Below are 22513 nucleotides of genomic sequence, written 5' to 3' on the forward strand. Positions count from 1 at the left end.
TAGGGATAATCACATGGTTTACTAATTACAGAGCCTGCCCGGGAGCAGAATGCATCTCCCCGGCTCAGAGCCAAATCCAGAGCCAACCAGGGCTTTTTTGGGATCTTGGGAAAAATGTTGTCATTGACCAAGTGGAAACTGGGACTCTGCTTCCTGGAGATGCTGGGCTGCGGAAGGCACTCTCGGAGGCCTGGAACTGGATTTTAATTTACATCTCTTCAATCACACGCTGAAGCTGGACATCTCTGCCAGTGTTTATGGGCCGGTCATTTACTTGCGAACCGCCTGTTTGTGTTCCTTACCAACAATCTGCCCTCGCTTGTTTGTCTCCCACTAACCTGAGGACAGAGCTCTTTGTCCAGGATGGTAACTCTTTGAGAGTCGCGTGTGTCGCCAATATTCCTTCCACTTTGGCATTTGTCTTTTTCATGCTGTATTTCCTGCCTGATGGAAGTTTTACGTTTATGTCGACAGACTTATCGATCTTTTCCTAAGGCTCCTGGGTCTTATGCCATGTTTCCGAGGGCCTTCCCTGGTGCGAACTTCATAAATGTTTGCTCACGCTTTGTCCTCATATTTTATGGTTTCATGTTTTACATCCATTTGATATTTATTCTGATATAACAAGTGAGGCACAGATGCAGCTTTTTTTTTTTTTTTTTTTTTTTTTGGCTTTACCTTTTGGTGAATGGCTTGTCCCCTATCCCAGCATCATCTCCTAAACAATCTATTTTTGTCTTCTTCCTGTGAAACAACATTTTGCCATGGACTAACTTCCCAGATGAGTTTGGTTTTATATCTGGCCTCCTCGTTCTGTTCCATAGAACTGCTCTGTTTTTATAATACATTTGATATCTAGTAGAACATTGGTCCTGTCCTCCTCTATTCCCCTCGCTCTATTTTTCAGAATTTTCCTGACATCCTTATGAAAGCTTACTTTTTTCCCAAATGAAATGAATATTATTCAGTTGGACTTCCCATCTGCCCAGAACCGGCCTCCCATTCCAAGTCAATGCTGACTATCTTTCAAACAAGACCCCGTGCCGGTCAGTGTTTAATATCGCCAGCTGAGGTGACAGCGAGAGGGAGAGAAGAGTTTTGATTTGTACAGCATTTGCCAGTCTCTGGGGTGTAAATATACCTCCCACCCTGGCTGATTTTAAGCTACCAACATGATGCCACCGAACGCAGAGTTGGTAGGGGGTGTTCTTGTGAGCTGAGTGAGCCAGCTCCAGCTCTGACCTCCAGCAGCAAATGGGATGTCCCTTTGGATATTACAAGGACATCCAATTCATCATGTTCCAGCTAGACTCATGTTCCCCAGCAAAATCTGCTCCCCTCTCTGGAGAAGGGCAGTTAATTGGCCAATTCCACCTATGAGAGGTCCTACCAGCCCAGCCCTTGCTAAATGCATGTGCCTACCAGCCAGTCCCTGACCTGCAGCCACTTCTAAACATGCTTCAGGCCCAAGCAGGGAGGGGCAGGAGATCTTTTTAAACTGCAAATCTGCGGGATGCCTGAGTGGCTCAGTGGTTGAACATCTGCCTTTGGCTCAGGTCATGATCCCGGGGTCCTGGGATTGAGTCCTGCACTGGGCTCCCTGCCTGGAGCCTGCTTCTCCCTCTGCCTATGTCTCTATCTCTCCCTGTGTGTCTCTCATGAATAAATAAATAAAATCTTAAAAAAATAAATAAACTACAAATCTGATCATGTCCATCCTCAGCTGAACACAAGCCAAGTGTTCTCCCCTGCCCTCAGGATAAAGTCCCGACTCCTGAAGACCCTGTCCAAGTACTTCCCAACTGGGTTCTTGCTCACCTTGTTGGCCTCACCTGGTAACTTATAAGGAACTCTCTTACCTCAGGGTCTCCTCCCTCACCTTACTAACTGGGCACTTCTACTCATTCTTGATCACAGTTTAGTTATCCCACCTTCCTGGAAGCCTTCTCTGTCACATCCACTCCAACTTGGGTGCCTCTTCCCTGTCTGCCCAGATCCCTAACCATCACAGCTGAGCATGGTCTATATTATAATCACTATGGGATTGCTCGTCTCTCTGCACAGGGACAAGCAGGCTGTGGTCCGATTTTCATTGTCTACTCAGCACCTAGCCTCCAGTTGGTGCCTAAAAAATATTAATGGGATGAAAAAATGAAGAAACATTCAACAGATATATCAACCCAGGATGGAGCACCTCCTTGTGAATGAGGGCTGGAAGTTCAGATGGCTCCTCCCAGACCCTGAGGACAAGCTGGGGGGCTCAGGGAGGGAGTGAGCTCCCCTTGAGATGGGGGGGGGGCGGTGTTTCCTAGCTTGGAAGATGACCTGCCCAGTGTCTGCTGGGCCAGCCAGTGTCCCGGCCTCCCCTTGCTTTAATGGGGCACACCACTCTAGCATCTTGCCTCATTGGAATGTGAACTATCCTTTTCCAAAGTTCCTGGCTGGTTCCCCCTTGGCTCAGACTATTTCGGAAGAAGCTCCAAGAGAGGAGGCAGGTGGCCCCTGAGAGTGGCAAGGCTGGTTCTTATTAGGAGCATTTCTTTTTTTTTTTAATTTTGATTTTTTAAAATTTAAATTCAATTGGCCAACATATAGTACATCATTAATTTCAGATGTAGTTTTCAATAATTCATTAGTTGCAAATAACACTCATTGCATTTATTCTGAGCCCCTTCTGGCTGAAAGGAAAGCCACATATTCCCTATAATCCTTGGCCACAGAGGGCTTGCCTACTTGACCTCTCCCCCTTAGTGACAGATGTCCCCTTTGTCTTCCCCTCACCCTCTGTTCTCACCAGCTCTGGGTGGCTTCCCGGGAGGAGTTGAGGTGGTCTCCCTGGTCTTTCGTGAGGACTCAGCAGGGACGCCCCAGTCACCTGGGTGATGGTCACCCACAAAGGCCAAAGTAGAAGCAGGCTGGGCTTAACCCAGTCCTATACACTTCTCCTACCACCAAGTCTGTACCCACATGGAGAACTGTTTCTTCTCCTGAAGGTAAATATCTCTTTTAAACAGTAGAGCTTGAAACCTGGAAGGAAGGGTTGCAGCAAGAATGCTGGCTTTAGAATGAGACGGACCTGGCCCAACCCCAGCTCCAGCATTGGCTAGCTGAGTGACCTCAGGTGAGTTATGAAACTCTTGTCTCCTTCTCTGGGAGATGGGTTGGCGGGCCTGCCCCACAGCTTTGTTGGGAGGGCTGATGGAGGCCCGGGCACAGGTGGGCTCTCAGTGCAGGACGGGTGCCCAGGGGATGGAATTTATCACCAGTATCTAAACAAAGGTACTTTTCACCACTGGAGTCAAACCCAGTGGAGGGGCTATGATTCCTGATTGGGCACACTGGGCTGGAGCCAAGGGCACTGAAGCAGACCGCTGCCCCCTCCACAGGGGGCCTTTCCAACAACTCTTAGGTAGCTCATTGGTATCATACCACTGAGAGGGTGTTGGAGGACCAGCGTGAGCCACACAATGGAATCTGGGGTCAGCCTGGGCAGCAATCAGAGGCGGTGGCCAAGGGGTAGGGCCTGTGTTCTGCTGCTCTTCTGTTCACCCAACAGGCCTGCCCACGCTTGGTCCTGGCCTTTAGAACCTGGGGACTGGCTCTCTCTGTGACCTTCTCTGAGACCTTCTCTGAGACCTGCTCCTCTCTAGCGACCCCCTGGCTGAGTACCACCGTTGTCCGGAATGGCTGGGCTTGGGGCATCCACGGGGTGGCTCCTCTAACACACACAGAAGCTATGGCCCGATGGTGCAGTGGCCACATGGGCTCAGAAACACAGATGCTGGTAAGCAAGCAGCCTGGGGGTCTGCTACAGCAGTGAGGGTCCAAAGGGCAGACTCTGAGCCACACGGCCTGGCTGAATCACTGAATCCCAGCATGGCCACACTCTAGTGAAGGACCCTGGGCAAGTCACTCAGCCTCTCTGTGCTGGGCTTTTCTCATCCATGAAACAGAGGCGCTGATCGTACCTACCGGTGGGGTTCTTGTGAGGATTTGGTGAGTTGCAGTGTGTAATGGTCTTAGGATGCTGCCTGCCAGATTCACTGCCAAGGGTGACCCTAATCAGAGGAAATCTTGCCCAGGAGGCTGGATCTCTGCAGCCCACAGCCCTTCCAAGCCTGCCTCCAACCTTTGCCCTTGACCTGCCTGCCAGCCCTGCTCCCCAGCCCCTAGACCTGCCCTTTGGCTCCCCGCTTTGACCTGCCCTCCACCTCCAAGCAGCCCTGAAGGGTTGACCCTCCGCTCCTCGCTCTCAGCACAGCCCCTCTTTTGGGTGTGACTTAGCAATGTGCTCTCTGACCCCTATCCCTAGACTAGGGGTAGGAGATGCTCCTGCTTCCCACTGGCTCCCTCGGTGAAGGCAGGGGAATGGGCAGGCTGGACTCCACACTTTCGTTGGGCTAGCCTCACACTCCCAGAGGGTAGCTGTCTGCTTCCCTCACCCTCTCACTGTGTAGGGCAGGAAAAGTGCACAGCAGAGCATGGTGAGGATGGCCTGATCTATGGTGGAAGCCCTGGATGTCAAGCATTTAGGTTCTAGTCCTGCCCCAGTCTCTGTGTGTGGGCCTCTGGCCCCTCTCTGGGCCTCAGTTTCCTCTTCTGAGGGGGCTGTGCTAGACCATCACTGAAGTCCTCTCTACCTGACATTTGGTGATTGTACCGAAGCCCTGTGGTTTGGGCTCTTCCCATAGTCACGATATCTTCCCACATCATCACCTATGTTCCCTTTTGGTCCCTAAGGAAACCTATCTGAGGGGGAAGCCTCTGATTTCTGGGCCACTGGATAGAGGCTACTAAGAATCAGGACCCAGCAGTGTACATAGGAAGGAGACTTTGAGGACGAGTGGTAGGTTGGGCCTCTGCTGACACCAGGAGTGGGTGCTTGGGGCAATGGATCTGGATGCTGGGTATCTGCTCCAGGGGCTTCTGGAAGCAAGACTTGTCCCCTGGAAAGCTGGAGCACACCTTCTGGGGAGAAACAAGTGCTTTCTCTCCTGCCTGTAAACAGCAAGGCCACCTCATAGCTGCTGGTTTCCTGGCCAAAGGGTGGCCCTCGCGAACCTTCCTGAGAGGGTGTAATTTAGGTCTATTTAGGCAGGCCTGGCCTGGCTGACCACATCACAGGCAGTGGCCACCAGGCCCAGAGGCACAGCCAGGACTTGCCCCTCCACCCGAACCCTTGTCATTAACTGGCCCATCCCCCACCCTGAAGAAGAGAAAAACCACTTACAGGGGGGCCGCGGGGGCCGATGATGGACATGCCGGCATCTCCTGGGGCCCCCTGTGGGAGAGAGAGAGACAGGAGAGGGAGAGGGAGAGGGGTAGGGATGGGAGGGGAGAGGAAGGAGCTGGCAGGTGGGGAAGGGGAGCAGGGTGGGTGGGGTACCCAGCCAGAGGCAAGGTGGACAGGGGGGCAGAGGGTATGGAGGGAGGAGGGAAGATCAGAGGAGAGGAGGCACAGGGTGCATGGAGCATCCGGGAGGGAGAGAGAAGGGCAGCAGGAGGCAGGAGGAATGAAGAGGGAAGAGCAGTGAGCGGTAGCATAAGATGCGGGACCAGGGGCAGAGGGAGGTGAGACCCCAGGCAGAGGAGGGAGGAAGGGGTGCAGCGCAGGGATAAGCAAGAGGTAGCACAGGGAGGGGGAGGCACGCAGCTCAGCCACACCGCTCGGGCCCCAGAGGCCTCCCCCTTGCCCTGCCCAGCGCCCTCCAACCTGCCCCCGCCCCACCCAAGCTCAGAGCCCCTGAGGCCTTTGTCTCCACCCCAGCCCCCAAATGCCTGTGTGGTGCACACCAGGCAACAGGTGAACCCGGCTGCCCCATGGATGGCGTTGCTCAGAACAGAGGAGGGGGCAAGACACACACTTTCAGCCCCGAGAGGATGGCGGCCACTGCTGAGCTGGGAGCTCCCAGTGCCATCCGAGGGTGGCCGAGCTGCCCAGATATCTACACCGTGTGCAGGCACGCATGTGGGTGCTGGGGGCAGGAGGGGCAACACAAAGATGAAGGTGTATGGGATGCAGATGGGGGTCGGAGATGATGCTCTGGTGGAAGGACCTGGACCCGGCCCTGCTGGGAGGAGGGCTGGATGCTGCTTCCCACCAGGAATCCCCCCTCCTGGCAGAGGAAACGCCCGGGGCCTCACTCCCAGGTCTCCCAGGCAAGTCCCAGACCCTCTCCCAGCCCCCAGCTGTCCTCTGTGAACTGGGTGCTGAGGGCTGCTCTGCTATCTTTGGAAGCAAAGGACCTAAATGCATTTGTGACTGTCATGCCTCACACGTAGGTGAGCAGTGATCTCGAATTTGTGACTGTCTGTACCACGGCAATGATACAGCAATTGTTACACAAGGCAGGATACTGTAATGAAGCCTAGCTCTGCTCCCTCCCGCTATGGCACCTTGGGCTACTTAACCTCCTTCTGCCTCAGTTTCCGTATCTGTGCAAGGAGAGGGATAATAGCACCTGTCTCATAGGATGGCTGTGCAAGTTTCACGAGATAATGTTGTAAAGTGCTTAAGACTGTGCCTGGCGCATGATGGGGCCAGCAAATGTTTGCAATTATCCCTTTGCAACGATCGATCGATCATGTCCCTCATCTTTCTCCCAGGCAGCCTGGAGCCCCAGGAGGGGACCCTCTGGGGTGGGACCTAGCGACAGCCTTTGTCCTGTTTGGAGGACAGCATAGCGCAATGGTGAGGAACCCCAGCCTTGGAGTCAGACATGCCGGGGCTCTTCTCTGGCTCTGTCACTTGCTGCTGTGTGACCCTGGATCTGTGAAGCTGCCTCTCTGTGCTTCAGTTCTCCCTCATGTGAGGAAGAATATCAAAGCCTCCGTAGACGGGCTGTATCTCTGTTAGTTGGGAGAACAGAGGCAAAACCTCTGCACCTGGCAGTTTGTGCTTAGTACATCATAGTGCTAGTGTTTCACCGCCACTGTCATTATTTGGGAGATAGGGAGACGCTCAAGAAACACGCACTGCCACGTACAGGCAAGGAAGTACCAAGCTGGGCATCAGGAGGTCTGGCTTCCAGCCCCTGCTTGCCGTCATTATTGTTGTGGGAGCTCCAGGAAGCCCCACCTCCTCTCTTGGCCTCAGTTTCCTTCTCTGTAAAGTGAACTGGTTAGACCCACGCAGCAGGGAAGCTGGGGCCTTGGCCAGGAGTCAGGGACCTGGACGCTGGGCCATGAGAGCCTGTGAGGGCAGAGTGCTGGGCCCTGCCTGCTGGGGGAAGGCTGAAATGGGGGCCTCTGAAAGCACCCCCAAGGGTCCAAGGGGAAGACACTGGGGCCGAAGGGTGGTGGGCAGAGTGAGGACTCACCTTCTCGCCTGGTTGGCCCTTTACTCCCTGGGGCAGCCACATGCAACACAGAGTGTAGAGGAGAGAGGGGGAGAGAAAAAAGAAAGGGTAAGAGAGAGGCACACACACAGGAGTCTGTGCTCATGGCACAGTGACCAAACGAAAGAAATCGCCGTGAGATAAGAAACAGAACAAAACACAACATAGGTGTTGACACGTGACAGGTCCCATGTCCGACAAGCACAGTGCACGATGGCTGTTGCCTCTCCCTGGGGCCTGGCCCCAGCCACCAGCTGTCCCAGATAACAGAGAGAAACAGTGGCAGGAGCCTTAAGAGACCCTCTCGAAGTGTGTGTGTGTGTGTGTGTGTGTATGTGTGTGTATGTGTGTGTGTGTGTGTGTGTGTGAGAGAGAGAGAGAGAGAGAGAGAGAGACCCACCCAGGTCAGAAAATCTTCCTGAGAAGCCATGTCCCCAGCTGACTGGGTCACTTGAGGTGTTGGGGGTGGTGAAGATAAGGGGTACTTGCCCAAGGACTGTGCTATGAGGTGGAGTTTAGTTGGTTTGAAGGTCCAGCTGAGAGCCAAGCACAAAGTTTTGCAGAGCTACACACAGCGGGAGACATCGGGGTGAGCCAGGCAAGGTGGTAGGGGAGGGAAGACAGGAATACGGGATGGACAGTAGGACACAGACGTTTGGGAGGATAGAGGATGGGGGGATGGGTCTGGGGTGCAATCAGCAGACAGACAGCTCCAATCTACCCGAATCCACTGAAGCCAGTGGGGCCAACTCTGCTGAACCACAGGAGCAATTCATGCATTTCACACCCACTGACCACCTTAGGCCTTATCAGAAGGCTCGGGGCCAGGACTCCTGCTGGGCAGCCAAATGGGTCCGTTGTCACATTTAAAATAGCACAAGCAGTGTGAAAACCCCCAAGTGGCTTGAAAACAGCCTTGTGTCAAAAAAAGGGGGACCTCCTGTGCTCCTACCCCGTGCCCCCACCGCTGAGGGTGAGAACTCAGCTCAGATGGACACTTCCCGAAGACCCACATCCACAAGAGCCCAAGAAGGAGGGCAGGAGGGGGCAGGCCTTTGCATTTTGCAGCCGTCCCTGTGGGCTGGCAGCGACACTCAGGGTGGAGAGTCCCGGAGCCTACTTGTTAGGAACCAGGACCTTGGCCTCTGACAGTCAGCTTGGGTACAACGCCCAGCTCCACAACACCTCCCCCCCCATCCCAGGCCGACTGAGTCTCAACATGCTCATCAGTAGGACAAGTTTCTGGAAGGCTACAGTGGAGAACGTGCCCGGCCCAGGCTGCTGCATGGCGAGCCCCTGAGAAGGGCTGGCTGGCTGCTTTCTCTCTGCTCCACATGGGAAGGGACCAGGGATGGCTTGGGAGACCCGGGGTTTGGAATTAGAGACCTGAAGCAGAGGGACAGGGTCACTTAGCGTCTGAGCCTCGGGGTTCCCATCTGAAAAATGGGGGTGGAAGCTGTGCCTGCTGTGGGCAGTTCTGGGGACCCTGAACCAGCTAATCTAATGCATGTGAGGCTCTGAGCACAACACCCAGCATGTAGTGAGCACTCTCCAGTGTTAGCTGAGATCTGGGTGCCTTCTCTCCGAGCACGGGGCTCACCCCAGGCAAGCAAACCCACACCCGGTTTAAGGCCAACCCATGAGGAGGTGAGGTCAAGAGGCAAGGCGTGTGAGTGGCATGGAAGGATGATGTGGGGGGCATTCAGGCCACCCGGGAGCCAGGGTGCAGGATGAGGCTGATGGCTGGCAGGGTGTCAGGGGTAGACGGGGAGAGTAGCTTGGGCACGTCCTAGACTCACTGGGTGCTGGTGAGGCCAGCGTGTGGCCAGCACTCCATTGGGCCACCATCAGTGCCTGGGCTGCCCTTTCTAGTTCCTTGGAGGGCTAGCAGCCACCCCAGGACACGCCTGGTGCTGGGGCCCCAAGGCCGAGTGCCAGCCTCCCCATTTCTGAGCTGTACCCTCCCTGTGGAACATTCCTGTTTCCCTGTCTTCATCTTAAGTTTTCAGCAGGAAACATTCAGTGTCTAACTTCCAGCCTCTTGGTGAGGATTTGGAGGCACCACCTGGGAGCCAGCCCTGTCTCCAGAAGCTTCTGGCCTCTGCCTAGGGAGGATGTCTCTGGAAGCCGGCCCCCCTGCAGCTTCCATAGGGCATCTTGAGGCTGCATTTCTCACCATCTGTTGCTGCCCTTGCTGGGGGTGGTGGTGGTGGTTGCAGAGCAGCTGGAGATCTGAGGGTGATGGGGGCTGGGGTGGGGGGAATGGAGGGGGTGGGAGTCCTCCTGACGTCAGGAGCGGCTTGGGCCTCATCCTGTCACCCAGGTGGTGGGTGATCGACAAAGAACTTTCTCAGTGCCATTTCTTGGATTTTCCCTTTGCCATGGCAGCTGTCTGGAGAGTAAAGTCATACTGCAAGATCTGAAGGACCGGAATAAAGCTTCTTCCCTCTTGTCCCTCTCTGAAGCTGACTTGGGTGGGGGGAAGAGAGAGGTCTGACCACTCCTTGGGGCTGGGGAGGTTGCCATAGTTTGGAGAACAAGCCAGTATGAAGAAGCAAGCAGTGGCCACCCAAGCAGGTGCAAATGTGCCAACTCACCACACGTCCAGGCATCCCAATGGCACCTTTGTCCCCCTGATGAAGGAGGCAGAAACAATTAGATGTGGCTGGAGCGGGGCCAGCACGTGAAGGACCCCATGGGCTGGCTACGTACCCAAGACCTGCTTTGCGTGGGCAGTCGGGATGGAGCCCAGGTGTCGTGTGGAAGAAGCTGCCCACTCAGCCCCCAAGGACTGTTAGGCAAGCAGCCACCCCGTGACGACCTGCACTCAGCGGTGCTGAGGAAAATGCACTAACGTAGGAGTCTGGTCCCCAGCCTGAGCCTCGGTTGTCCTGTGTGTTTCATAAGGGGTCCAAGGCCCTTCCTTCCTTAGACTTCTGCTGTCACAGTCTAGGCCAGCTGTTGCCAGGATGTGCTGGATCCTCAACCGGCTCAACTCCGAGGCACAGAGCTGGGGGTGTGGTGGCCGCACGTGACAGGTGAGTGGTCTATGTGTGCCAGAGCGGAGGTGAGTGCCCATGTCCCCCTGTTCCTCGCCAGGCCCTCCGTCTGAGAAGGCTACGACAGTCCTTTTCCCCGGCCCTCCTCTCAGCCACGCCCCTGCACCGACAGGAAGGATGGGGAGCCATGTGGATGCGGCTGCATCATGAGGTTCAGCTGCTCAGAGGGAACCACTTTGTTTTGTAGCCAGGGGTTACATTTTCTCACTCTGGAAATCTGTTTAGTAAGTTTTGTTCCTCTCGCTTTTGGTAGAAAATATTTTTTTGCAATCATACGTGTGCAGACATCATAAAATCTGGGGTGGGGCCTGGGGTTTGCTAGGAGTCTAGAAGGACAGAAAGCAAACGGGGCCAAAAATCAGACAGTGTTTGTCCCGGCTTCCTGGGCAGGAGGGAGATGGGCTTGTGGGTTCCCCTGAAGGGTGTGGGCATTTCTGGGGGGCAATTCTGTGACTGCTGACCCCACTGAAGCAACCTTGAGGGACAGTTAGCATCTCAAGATGTACGTAGATGCACACGAGAACAGCAAGTAGCTCTGAAATTAGGTTCTTGTTACACACACAGGCCAGTGGTGTCTCTAGTTCACCCTTTGCAAAAAAGTAAACGGGGGTAGCAGCGTTGATCGTAAGTCCGCATCTGTTTCTGTACCTTGCTGAGCCCCCACGTCTCTCTCAAGGGGCAGCTGGGAGGATGCTACGAGAAGGTGGGCCTGGAAAGCCTTCTCCCGGGGCTTGGCACCTGGTGAGTGTTGCATAAGCCGTGTCTACAGGTAGTGAGCCCAGCACCGCCACGGGCAAGTGAATTTTACAAGCATGTTTGTACTTCACACGTTTTGCACTTCACAAGGGGCTGCCAACAGCAGATCTTGCGGGTCACTCCCAGGTCTCCCCACGTAGAAGCACAAGGGGGACGGGACCATGACCCGTGGACCAGTGGTCTGCCCTTCCTGCTGGGGACACCAGGCCTGCCGCACACTGGCTGTGACACCCCCAACGGCCCACGCACTCTTGGGCTTTTGAATGATATTGCAGCATGTGTGTTTTGGTTTCTCTTCGGGTTCTTTTTAAAAACTAATGTTCTTTGCAGTCCTGGCCGTAAAATGCTCGGGTTAGGGACAGGCATGGAATGGCCAGAGACTGGGAACTCTGTGCAGCAGCCCCTGCTCTGTGAATTGCCCCCAAATGCTTTTAAAGGTGGACGTTGTCAGAAAAAAAAAAAAAAAGTCTGCCCACGTTCTCCCCAGTCATCTGATTTTTCCGCTCCTTGGATTTCATGGGACCGATTTGCCCGTCCTCCTTTGCTCCGGGGCTCATACTTACTGGGAGAGTTTCCAGTTTCGAGGCTAAACACCCTCCCACATGCATTTCATTAAGAAAGTCACTGCTGGACATGAATTCTAGAAGCTGCTAGATTAGTCAAGAGGTTACGGTATAATTTATGTCTAAAAGAAGAGTAGCTGGGATGCCCAGAAGGGTCTGGCATCCAGTGGATGTGGCCCTGGGTGCCAGGAGGGTAGCCCAGTGCCAGTCCCTGGCTTACCCTCCATACCTGGCCTCGCCCTCAGCCTGGCTACCACATCTTGCCTGACTCCCCAGCCACCCCAGGGCCCACAGTATCTAGCACTCAGTGCATCTATGTCCCAGGCTACATCCCACAGAGCCATGTCTTTGAAGACTTTAAAGACTGTTCTCAGGTGTCAAGCACAGACCACAGGAAACAGAGGTACAAAATGTGTGTGACAGCATGGGCCCCTCCATAGGTCTTAACTGAAGCTTGGACAATTGGACAAGGTATTTTACCTCTGTGGGCCTCAGTTTCCTCATCCATAAAATGGGTATGATAATAGCCATTTCACTGAGTCGTCAAACAAATCAAATATATGAAGAGCGATTAGCAGTGCCTGGCCTATCGTAGGGTTGCAATAAGAGGTGGCTCTTAGTCTATTAGTATTACTTCTACTTTCAATCCAAAGTCTCCATGGTTACTGGACTCAGCCTCTCTAGCATCCAGAAATGGTAACTGGGCCGGGTGGTGGGGGGGACGACAAAGTTTTTGTGTCTCTTCTTACCAGATGTCATAGGACAAAGGAAGGACAGTGGTCTTAGGCTAAGCTGGTAGGTAGGAGGATAGCCAGTGAAGGCCAGTGGGCTGCCTCCTCTTCCAGCCCCCCCTTAGAGGACCTTCAGTCTAGAGGTCAAGTCCAGCCTTGGAAGGGCCTGCGTGCTGTCATCTGCCTGCCTGGGGCCCCAGAGGGGCTACCCAGGAGCTTCCCTCTCAGCTGGAGGTTAGAGGTGCTAGAGCGAGGCCTTTCACCCAGACACGCCTGAAGGAAAGCAGCCACCCAACCTAGCCAGCCCTGGGGTTGAGGAGAGCAGATGAGAGAGACACAAAGGAAGGAAGAAACGAAAGCTACTTACTGGGAGGCCAGGTCTTCCAGCGGGACCCTGAAATTGAGGGAGAGAGAGAGAGAGAGAGATTTATGAAGGTCAAGGTATTAACACCTGAGCATTCCACACTGCCCAACTAGCTATGTGGCCTGATGTCACTTGTGCTCTAGGAGCCTCTGTTATTTTATGAATGAAAAGAAGGCAGGACCTTGATCACTAAGCTTCCTTTCAGTTTTAGCATTCACTCATTCATTTATTCATTCAGAAAAGCAGTTAGTGGGGGTCTCCTCTGTGTCAGACCCAGGGAAGGTGCAAGGAAAAGAAAGACAAGAATGTCCCCTCCCATGTCTCTGCTCCTCATAACTCAAGGATCACTAGGGCCGTGGGCCTCACCAACACCTCCCCTTCCTTGAAGCCTGTCCATCTCAGTCAGTGCGATAGTCTGTCCACCATGCGTGCGTGCTGGCGCTGGCCTGGAAAGGGCCTGAGGGGGCTGGGTCTTCCCTGTCCTACCGTGCAGAAGTCAGATGCCCACTCTGGCGAAGCACATCTGCCAGGAGATGCTTCTGCTGGACAAGCTGTGCCCTTGGAACATGGCTGTGGGGCCAGGGGAAGAGGGGCACCCCAGAGGGCCTCTTCCCCTTTCTTGGGTTGGTGAGGGAAGCAGTGGGACATCCCTCCTCTAATGCCTCCAACCAGCTTCAGACCTCTCCACGATGAGCCAGTGCTGGGCACGAGGCAGGAACCTGGTTCCCATCATATGTGGGGCCCGGCCCTGTGTGGTTCCAGAAGCCTGTCTTCATGGACCACAGCAGTGTCTTTCAGCCCTATCCCCATTATCCCAGTACTCTTGCCTGGCACAGTTCTGGGCACAGACTAAAGGCTCCGTGTGATGGATCTGAAATCCCAGTGGAAAAGGAAGACCTTTAATAAAATGTACGTTAGTGCTGGTAACGACCATGGAGCAATGTGCAGAGCCGATGGCTCAAGAACCAAGCAAATCCCAAGAAAATCATGTCTTTTTAGGTCTGGCACTGAACTTCCAGGTGGCTCTGCTACAAGAGGGTGGCTGAGAAACTGCTCAGAAGGGGCCTTGGGGGCATCAGGGTGCACCTGGTGAAGGGGAGGAAACACCTGGAGAGAGCTTTTGGCGCAGAGATGCTGCACTGGCAGGGCTGGGGCATGGGTCCTGGGGACATGGTAACAGAGACAGCAGGAAGGATTTAGTGACAAACACGGGCTCGGAGTCAGCCTGCCTGTGCTCGTTCCCAGCTCTGTCACTTCCTCCTTGGTACCTTAACAAGCTGCTAGGCCTCCCTGTATCTCAGTTTCCTCATCTCGTAAATGGGAGAACAGTTAGAGCTGTCCCCGAGGATCCCGTGAGACAGTGTATGTGAGCCACACGGTGCGGGGGCTGGCATACAGCAAACGCCACATAAATGCTAGCTGTTAGGGTTGTTGGAGAAGAGCACTGGCTGGAGGTGTGTGGATCTGGCCTCGGTTTCTCCCTTCGGAGACTTTGCCAGCGGATGTGGTTTCTCTCTTTCCAGACTTCCTGCTCTTCCTGTAAAACCCAAGGCAGAACCAGGAGCGGGTCCAAGGTGCTCACTGGAAGACAAGGCCGTCTGCGGCAAGGCTGCTCGGACAAACCCAGGCAGCACCGGAATGAGTCGCCCCCTCTGTCCCTTATCCCTGAGGACATCCCAGAGACGGCGGCGCAGAGAGCCCAGGTCAGGCCCAGGGAGGGAGTCCTTGGGGAATGCGGGGTAATGGCTCTCATGGGTACATGACCAGTCCCCGTCTCTTCACTCTGCTTGATTTTGCCTCCACGGCACTAAACTGTGAGCTCCCACGGCAGGGATTGTTTGGGTTTTGCTCATGAATGTGCCTCCCATGCCTTGCAGAGTGCTGAGCAATTAGTGGGTTCTTAATTCCTATTTGTGCATAAATGAACCTGAGGGAGGATGCCCTGAGCCTGGGAGCTCAGCCTCCTTTCCCAGGTCCCCACAAAGACAGCTCAGGCACCAAGCATCCTCCTTAACCCAGAGCTTTTAGCACCGAGCCAATGCCGCCTTCTGTCACTTCTACATTGCCTGGTCCTGATGCCACCAGGGAGTGGGGCAAGAGGTAGGGCAGCCACCTTCTCCACATCCCTGGGAAGGGAGACGCACACAGTGGGTCTGCTCCAAAGAGGGACAGAGGGACAGATTACCTACTGCTCCTGTGGACCAACCACCTACTCATCCTACCTCATCTGCACCCAGGAGGGACTTATCTTGGGTCTCAGTACCAGGAAAAGCTGTGTTCCACTCAAGTGGCAGGGGTGCTCCTACCCTACCGCAGCCTGACTTGAACAACTCTGCTTTCCTTTTTGCTCTGACCACCAGGAAGCTCAGAGCCAAGTCAGTGGCTCGTCTTGCATGGAATGTTGTAATGTCATCAGCTCTGGATCCCTCTGCTTTCCTGCCTCTGCTCTCCACTCTACTCCACTGTTTCCATATCTAGTTTGTAAATCACCCCACAATGCATTTTAAAATAAGGTGGGTAGAAATAGATGAAATAATAAATTAATGAAAACGCACAGAATCATAATTTCCTCCTTAAAATTAAAGGCTTATCAGAATCTTTTAAATCTAGGATTTAAATGGATTAATATATTCTAACCGGAAATGTGTTCTAACACACATTTGTATGTTTATGTATATAAATGCAGAGATATACACTCATATATGCATATAATTACATATTTATATATTTCTCACAACTCTTGGAAAAGACAGACGCTAGGGGCACCTGGTGGCTCAGTCGGTTAAACATCTACCTTTGACTCAGATTGTGATCCCAGAGGGATCCAGCCCCACATCGGGCTCCCTGCTCGGCGGAGAGTCTGCTTCTTCCTCTCTCTCTGCCTCTGCCCCTGCTCATGCTCACTTTCTCTCTCTCAAATAAAGAGCATCTTAAAAAAAAAAAAACAACAACAACAGGCAGACAGTATTACTATCCCCATTTTACAGATGAGGCAACCGAGGTATAGAGAGGTAAAGCAATTTGCCCAAGCTGACACAGCTAGAAATGGCAGGGCCGGGATTGGGACCCAGGCAGCCTGGCTCCACAGCCCAAGCTTGGAGTCACTATGCTACACTGCCTCCACGCAGACACAACAGTGCCTAACACACAGCAAGTGCGAGCTAGGATTTCAGTAAGGATCACTTTCAGCCACGGTGGCAGCTGGACATCACGTTTTCCCTTGTATTCCTTCGGAGAAAGATGCTTCCCCACCTCCCTCTGCCATCTGTTTCAGCCTTACAGTTCCCATTAAGTTTTCTCTGGGGACACCTGAGTGGCTCAGTGGTTGAGCACCTGCCTTTGGCTCAGGGCATGATCCTGGATTCCTGGGTTCAAGTCCTACATCGGGCTCCTTGCATGGAGCCTGCTTTTCCTTCTGGCTGTGTTTCTGCCTTTCTCTCTGTCTCGAATAAATAAATAAAATCTTTTTTTTTTTTTTAAAGAAGTTCTCTCTGAAATCTAAGGCAGACATGGGCCGCAGGTGCCACCGCCAATGCGCAGACTCCAATGGGTTGGTAGCCGCTGAGTAAAGCATTATGGCAAGAAGCCCCCTGATTGATTAGCAATGTCTGCCACGGGTGCAGTGGGTGGCGCAGTGGGGATTCCTGCTGCTACTTAAATCCATCCTCCTGGGCAGTGGCCATCCTGTATCCATGGGAACCTGGGTCTTTCAACCGGACTACAGAGCTACCCCAGGAGGGTTTCCTAAGAGACACTCAGAGGTGGGGACAGGCCCTGTCACCAGCTGCCATCTCTCTATCCCTGGCCTCCCTCTGCAGCATTGTTCCTTTGCAGGAAGCTGATAGAACGGGGCTAGGAGATGACTCCCACCCCAGCTAGCTTCCCCTTTCCTCCCTGTGGTTTCAACCAGGGTAAGGTGAGAGTGCAGGACACACACGGAGGCTGTGTCGGGGAGCCACCTGGGCTCTCCCCCTTATGCTGGGCTCAGGTGGTAGCCCGGTGGGCAGGGACACCGAGGGAGACCCATATCCATCCCCCTTCACTCGCTCCTGCACTGCACAGCCCCCAGAGGCAGCAGCAGCACCTTCTCTGGCTGGCAACCCCCTGGGGGTGAGGCCAGTGGAGGCTCTCAGAAGGCTACATTCCGGGGGTGGGGGGCAGGCCCTGGTCAGGCCAACCGGAGCAGGTTGGCCCAGCAGCCTGGCCGTGGGGGGGCCGGGCGTATGGGGGAGATCCCAGGCGTGGGAGGAAGTGAGGAGGGCTCTTTTTGGCTTTGTCAGGAAAGAAGGGGAAAAGCAGCCCATTTCCAGCAGGTGGTCTGTTGAAGTCTCTCCTATGGCGGAGTTTATTTTGGAAGATTGATGACAGGAATTGAGATCTGACATCTAAAACATGCCACGATAAATCATCCCCCTGCTTTCAGGGACTGACACGATTTTCCTCTCCCTGTAACCGGGCGGCCAGAGAGCTGGGCTGGGCCGGCCACACGGCCTCAGTGAGCCTCTCAGGACCAGACCGAGGGGTAAGTACTGATCTGACGGCAAAGTGGGCCGGCTGCTCTCGAAGGACAGGCCAAGAGGGGACCCGCCGTGCGATGGCAGCTCTGAGCAAGCCTTGGGATAGCGCTGCTGCTGTCAGGAACCCTGGCAAGATCTGCTGTGAGTGCTCCGCCCTTCCCACTCCCATCCCCAGCCCTCCCGGCAACCTCTGGGGCCTTTTGTTGGGGTATCAAATGCTGTCCTCAAAGAAGACGAGCTCCTATTCTCTGGATCCATTACTTCGGGGAGACAGTCTCCGTGGGCTCTTCTCAGGTTCTCTGGAAGTGACTGGGCTCCCGCGCCCCGCCCTGGGCCGGGGAAGGAGCCTGACCTGCTCTAATCTGTGCTGTCTCCCGCTGTCTAGCCCACTGAAACCGATCCCTCACATCAAAATACACCCCCCCCCCCACTACCACCACCAGCCACGACCACCGGCCTCAGGTAGGTTGGCTGGAATGGAGCTGCGCACACAGCCGTGTGGACAGCACGGCCTTGGGAGCACCCTCACTCAGAGCAGCGCACTGGCTGACCTGTTTACTGAAAGGCCAGGAGACCTTTCGGGACCAGAAGTGAGTAGAGATGATCTCTTTCTTCTTTCTAATACCTGGAGCTTCTGTGAGTCCAGTTGCTTCCTCTGGGGACACAGGAGCTAGCCTGACAATGGGGCAAGCCAGCCTTTCAGATTGAAATTGGGACCTGCTGTGCCCCAGGGGCAGTCATTAGTCATTGTCTTGTCCCCTTCCAAGAGAGGAGAGGCACAGAGGTGGTTGGAAAGCAAAATGGAAGTCTCCTCCCCTGTGTCAACATCCTGGAGGGACCCCGCAGAACTTCTGCAGAGAGTACAGGGGCTCCCCCGGAAGACCCCCACCCGGGGCCCGGTTACCAGCAGGGAGCAAGGCCTTTCAGAGGTGTGAGCCTGGGCTGCGGCCGGAGTTACTTACAGGAGGTCCTGAAAGAGACAGAGAAAATGCCAGGGTCAGTGTCACCGCGGGGAGGACAAGCAGAGCTGCCTTAGAAACTGAGTCCAAGAATTCCTCTGCTGAGGGGTTTCCATCTGGTCTTCGAAGTTTGTATTTTCCTGGCCCACTTTCCCCAATATAATCTCTTCCCCTTTATTTCATCTCCTTATTTCCATTATTGGATGAGAAATCCAGAGGTCTGGGCCCCAGGCGGAGCCCGGCTAGGGCCCTAACTGCCCGAGGATGGTCCCTTCTCACTTCCCGCCCCAGGAGATGGGCTCCTTGGGGGGCCCCGCCCCGACTTAGGGACACGGGGGTGGTCGCTTTCCAGAACGCAGGTGCCCAAGCACCAAGGCCACCTTGCAAAATGTCAACTGTGTGATAGAACCTCAAGAGAGGGCGGTTATTAGCTCACTTGTCCCCTCCGGGCTTCCAACGGCAACAAGCTGGCCAGCAGCAGGGGCGAACGGACACTCCTCACCAGGCTCCCCCCATGTCTCTGGCCTGTCCTGATTTCTGTTGAGTGGTGAGTCAGGCGTTTCTACCCCCTGGGTCTGCTGCCCACTCCTTCCTCCTGCTCCCTGCCCTCCTGTGCCCAGGGCTTCCCCGCTCCCTGGGCGCTTCTCTCCTTCTCCTCTCTTATTTCTGTCCACCTTGCCCCCCCCCCCCACCAGGTCTCAGCAACGCCCAATCTCTTTGCACACGACAGCCAAGAATCACAGATTCAAATGCTCCGTGAAGGCAGCAGGATGATGGGTGCAGAGGGAAGGTGCCGAAGAAGCAGAGGCTGCAGGAGAGTGAACCGAAAGCATTTCTGCCCTGACGCGAGTCATGAAACCCCCAGGGCCCGTGGGATTCCCAGCTGGGCCTGGTGCGTCTGCCGGCCCCCGGTGACCTGGCCACGTTAACACAGCTGCTACTCCTGTTGCTTCTTTCATGCTCAGCCAAGAAAGACTCCTTATGTTCCCCTGACTCCTCGCGTTCCCCAGGCCGCCTTCCTTCTCTCTGCCTTCACCTGCCTGCTTCTCCGTCCGGCTAAGAGGAAACAGCCCCTTTCATGCTGGCCCCTGTCAAGCCATCAGTGTTAAGGGGGAACAAAATGTTTTAAATTAAGAAAATAATAAGTCAAGAGGAGTAGTGACTGGGTAGGGAGGCCCGAGGCAGCCTGGCACGGTTGCAGAACAGCGAGAGGGAGGGAGCTTGACGGAGGAGGGGAGCATCTGGGACCTATTAGGTGGAGGGGCAGGGGAATGTCACCCAGAATCTGAAAATATCCCCTGAGTGCAGCTTGCCAGAGGGGCCAGCCCAGCTGGAAAGTCCATACCTCCCGCCTCGGGGAAGCGTCCTCATGAGAAACAGGCTGGTGACAAAGTTCAGTACACGACAAGTTTGGGACGGTTGAGCCACATGGAGGACAGATGCCCTGCACCCTCCGGGCCTGCCAGAGCCACTGGCTCTGGAGGAACCTCTGGTGACATAGCCTTGCTTCGGCGATGGCTTGGCCTGCTGTTAGCCGTCCCCGCTGCCTGGGTGAGCTGGATGGGGCTGGGCAGCTGACACCGGACTGGGCGCTTAGCCGGCTCCCAGGAGAGCCGTTTGTTGGGTCCACCCCAGAGTGATACAAATTCTACCAAAGATGTCAAGGGTTTCCACATGATCGTCACCACCATTGTCACTGCACACACCTCCATGGTCCTTACCAGGTGCTGGGCATCATTCTAAGTGTTTCTCATTATGGAGAAGGTTCTATTATCCCCATTTTGCAGATGAAGACTCTGGGGCACAGCAAACCTGGGCTACCGTCCCCAGGCCCTCGCTACAGTGCCTCCCTCCATGCCTACCCCCAAACTGCCCACAGATCTGCTCCCTTGCCTGCATGCCCAGCTTTTCAGCCTCTGGCTTCTCTCTCTAGATCCTCCCTTCCCTCTGTCTCTCTCTGTTATGGGCTCCTTTTTCTTATGCAAGGGAATCTGGCTGTGTCAATCTCTTCCAGCCACCACTTCCCCACTCAGACTTGAGGAATGAGGAGAGCTCCGGTTTATTACTTGATTCTGTACCTTAGGAAGGGAAAGAAGGCTAGAGGAATTATTTAAAAAAAAAAAAAAGACTTTCTGTCATAAACACGTTTCCCCATCACTGATGATCCTCAAGTGTTCCCCTGGAAAATCCTCAGGCCCTAAATGCTGCCCTACCCCTGTCAGCACTGGACTCCTTTACCCACAACGCTGGATTCAAGGCCCAGCAGCTCAGAGGTGGCTTGGAGCTCATGGCTTTGTGAAATCCAGCAGTGCCTTGATGTTGCAGACGGGTCTCCCATGTGGCCACTTGGCCATCCTCAGTACCATGACCGCTGACCAGCCTGTCCCGAGGCCAGGCACCAAAGGAGAGGGTCACCCCAATGCAGCACCAAGTCCTCATTGTACAGAGGGGAAAACAGAGGCCCAGGGAGGGTAGTGACCATGTAGTCGTGGTGTGGGTGGGTGACAGGGATGGGGTCAGAACCCAGGGCTACTGGGGCTTCCTAACCAACCCATACCCATGCTGCCACAGCCTAAAGGAGGAAAGAGGAGAAAGCCACCTGACTCCACCTTTGGCCTGCCCAGCAGTGCCCTGGGGCGAGCAGAGCAGGGTGTAGCAGCATCCACAGCAGAGGTTCTGCTTGAGACCCTCCTCCCTCTGTCTGTCTGTCAACTGTCATCTCAGTGAGGATGCTGCTGTCCTCTCCAGGGTTTGGGTGGCCTCCAGGGAAGCAGCGATGTTCCTCCTGAATGGACATGGAGGAATGGACTTCTAGGAAGGATCTTGGGGTAGAATTCTGGGTCATACTTTTCTTCCACCATTCTTTTTGTCCATTCATTCATTCATTTATTCAACATACACCTGACGATCGCCTGCCATGTGTCATTCGCGGTGCCAGGCTGTGGCTATACAGAGAAGCGTAAGGCGCAGTCGTTGCCCTTCGAGAAAGGAAGACTTTATTATTTAAGCACCTAATACCTACCCAGCCCCAGGCTAAGCTCTAGTGACACAGAAATGAATAACTCATTTCCTCCCCTTGAGAAATCAACAGTTTTGCTCTGTTAGAAAGCTGGAGAATTTCCAGAGAAGGGAATGAACTGAACAAAAGGATTTAGGGAGAAAGGCTTGCGCAGGAGGATGTACCCATTCAATCAACAGCATTTACTGAGCGCCTACTATGTGGCAGGCATCCCACTGAGGACGGTCATTAAAGCAGCACATTTAACCCATGCAACAACTCTCTGAGGTCGCCACCCTCATCCTCACATCAAACATGAGGAACCTGAGGTGTAGAGATTAAGCAACCAGCCTAAGGTGGTCTCCTTATCTTAAGTGGTTGAGTCTGGGTTTTATGTGTGTGGGTTTTGTTTTTTGTTAGGCTGAATTTCCATACAGCAGAGCCTGGATTTGAACCAGGTCTCTCTTACCCAGAAGCCTGTGCTGTTGAGCTAGAAGTCATGAAAGTCATAAGGGGTGGGAGGGGAGGCTTGGCCCTGAGACTCATACCTTTCTGATGCGGGCAGGTAAGCCTCCTGCCCCACTCTGGGGGTTTGGCCCTGCCTAGACCCTGGATCCAGTCCTGGTCCTGGAGGGGGAAGCAAAGAGCCATAGGGTTTAATGTCATATGAGCTGCGATCTGACCCTGCTTGACCGCTGGGCTCCCAGCAGCTGGGGTCCTAGCCTCGACCCATGCCTCCTGGTGCCTGCTGCCAGCCGCCTGCAGCTGACCACCTGCCACTTGGCTCTGCCACGTGCCGACCCACCCATTCTGCTGGGACAAATGCTTTGCCTCCGGCTCTCCTTGGAGCTGGGGTGACGGACAGTGCTGGTCATGCTGTGCCTGCTGGAGCACGGTTTCTGAAGCGAGGGCAATTTTGCACCCCAGGGGATAGTTAGTTGGCAATATCTGGAGACCTTTTGATTGTTATGACTGGGAGGCTGCTTCTGGTCTCCAGTAGGTAGAGGCCAGGGTTGCTGCTAAACGTCCCGTGATGCACAGGCTACCACTTCCTACAACAAAGAATGGGGTGGTCCCAAATGTCAACTCTACTGGGGGTGACAAGCCCTGCCCTAGACTAATGGGACCAGTCCTGCCTTGGGGCTCCCCGTGCACCTACAGCCCTGCCTGTGCCCTTGAGTTGAGGCCCCAGCCTTCGCTCAACCCTATGGTTTGCCAACATTGGGGAT

The 22513-nt window shown here is 54.5% G+C and overlaps 1 protein-coding gene across 21 annotated transcripts in view; it reads right to left on the minus strand.

The window, feature by feature from the left end:
- Window positions 1–22513, minus strand: part of COL13A1 (collagen type XIII alpha 1 chain) — a 149077-nt gene that overhangs the window by 67538 nt on the left and 59026 nt on the right. For 11 of the 21 annotated variants that reach the window (XM_041749337.1, XM_041749348.1, XM_041749344.1 and 8 more), the window contains exons 4-7: window positions 12814–12840; window positions 9935–9970; window positions 7320–7346; window positions 5231–5281 (exon numbers count right to left, since the gene is read on the minus strand). In XM_041749337.1, coding sequence (XP_041605271.1) covers window positions 5231–5281; window positions 7320–7346; window positions 9935–9970; window positions 12814–12840 — 141 coding nt within the window. The remainder of the gene's footprint in view (window positions 1–5230; window positions 5282–7319; window positions 7347–9934; window positions 9971–12813; window positions 12841–22513) is intronic. The other 10 variants (XM_041749346.1, XM_041749332.1, XM_041749349.1 and 7 more) reach the window with 3 other exon arrangements.

This window comes from Vulpes lagopus, chromosome 3 (assembly GCF_018345385.1).
Source record: "Vulpes lagopus strain Blue_001 chromosome 3, ASM1834538v1, whole genome shotgun sequence".
NCBI lineage: Eukaryota > Metazoa > Chordata > Mammalia > Carnivora > Canidae > Vulpes > Vulpes lagopus.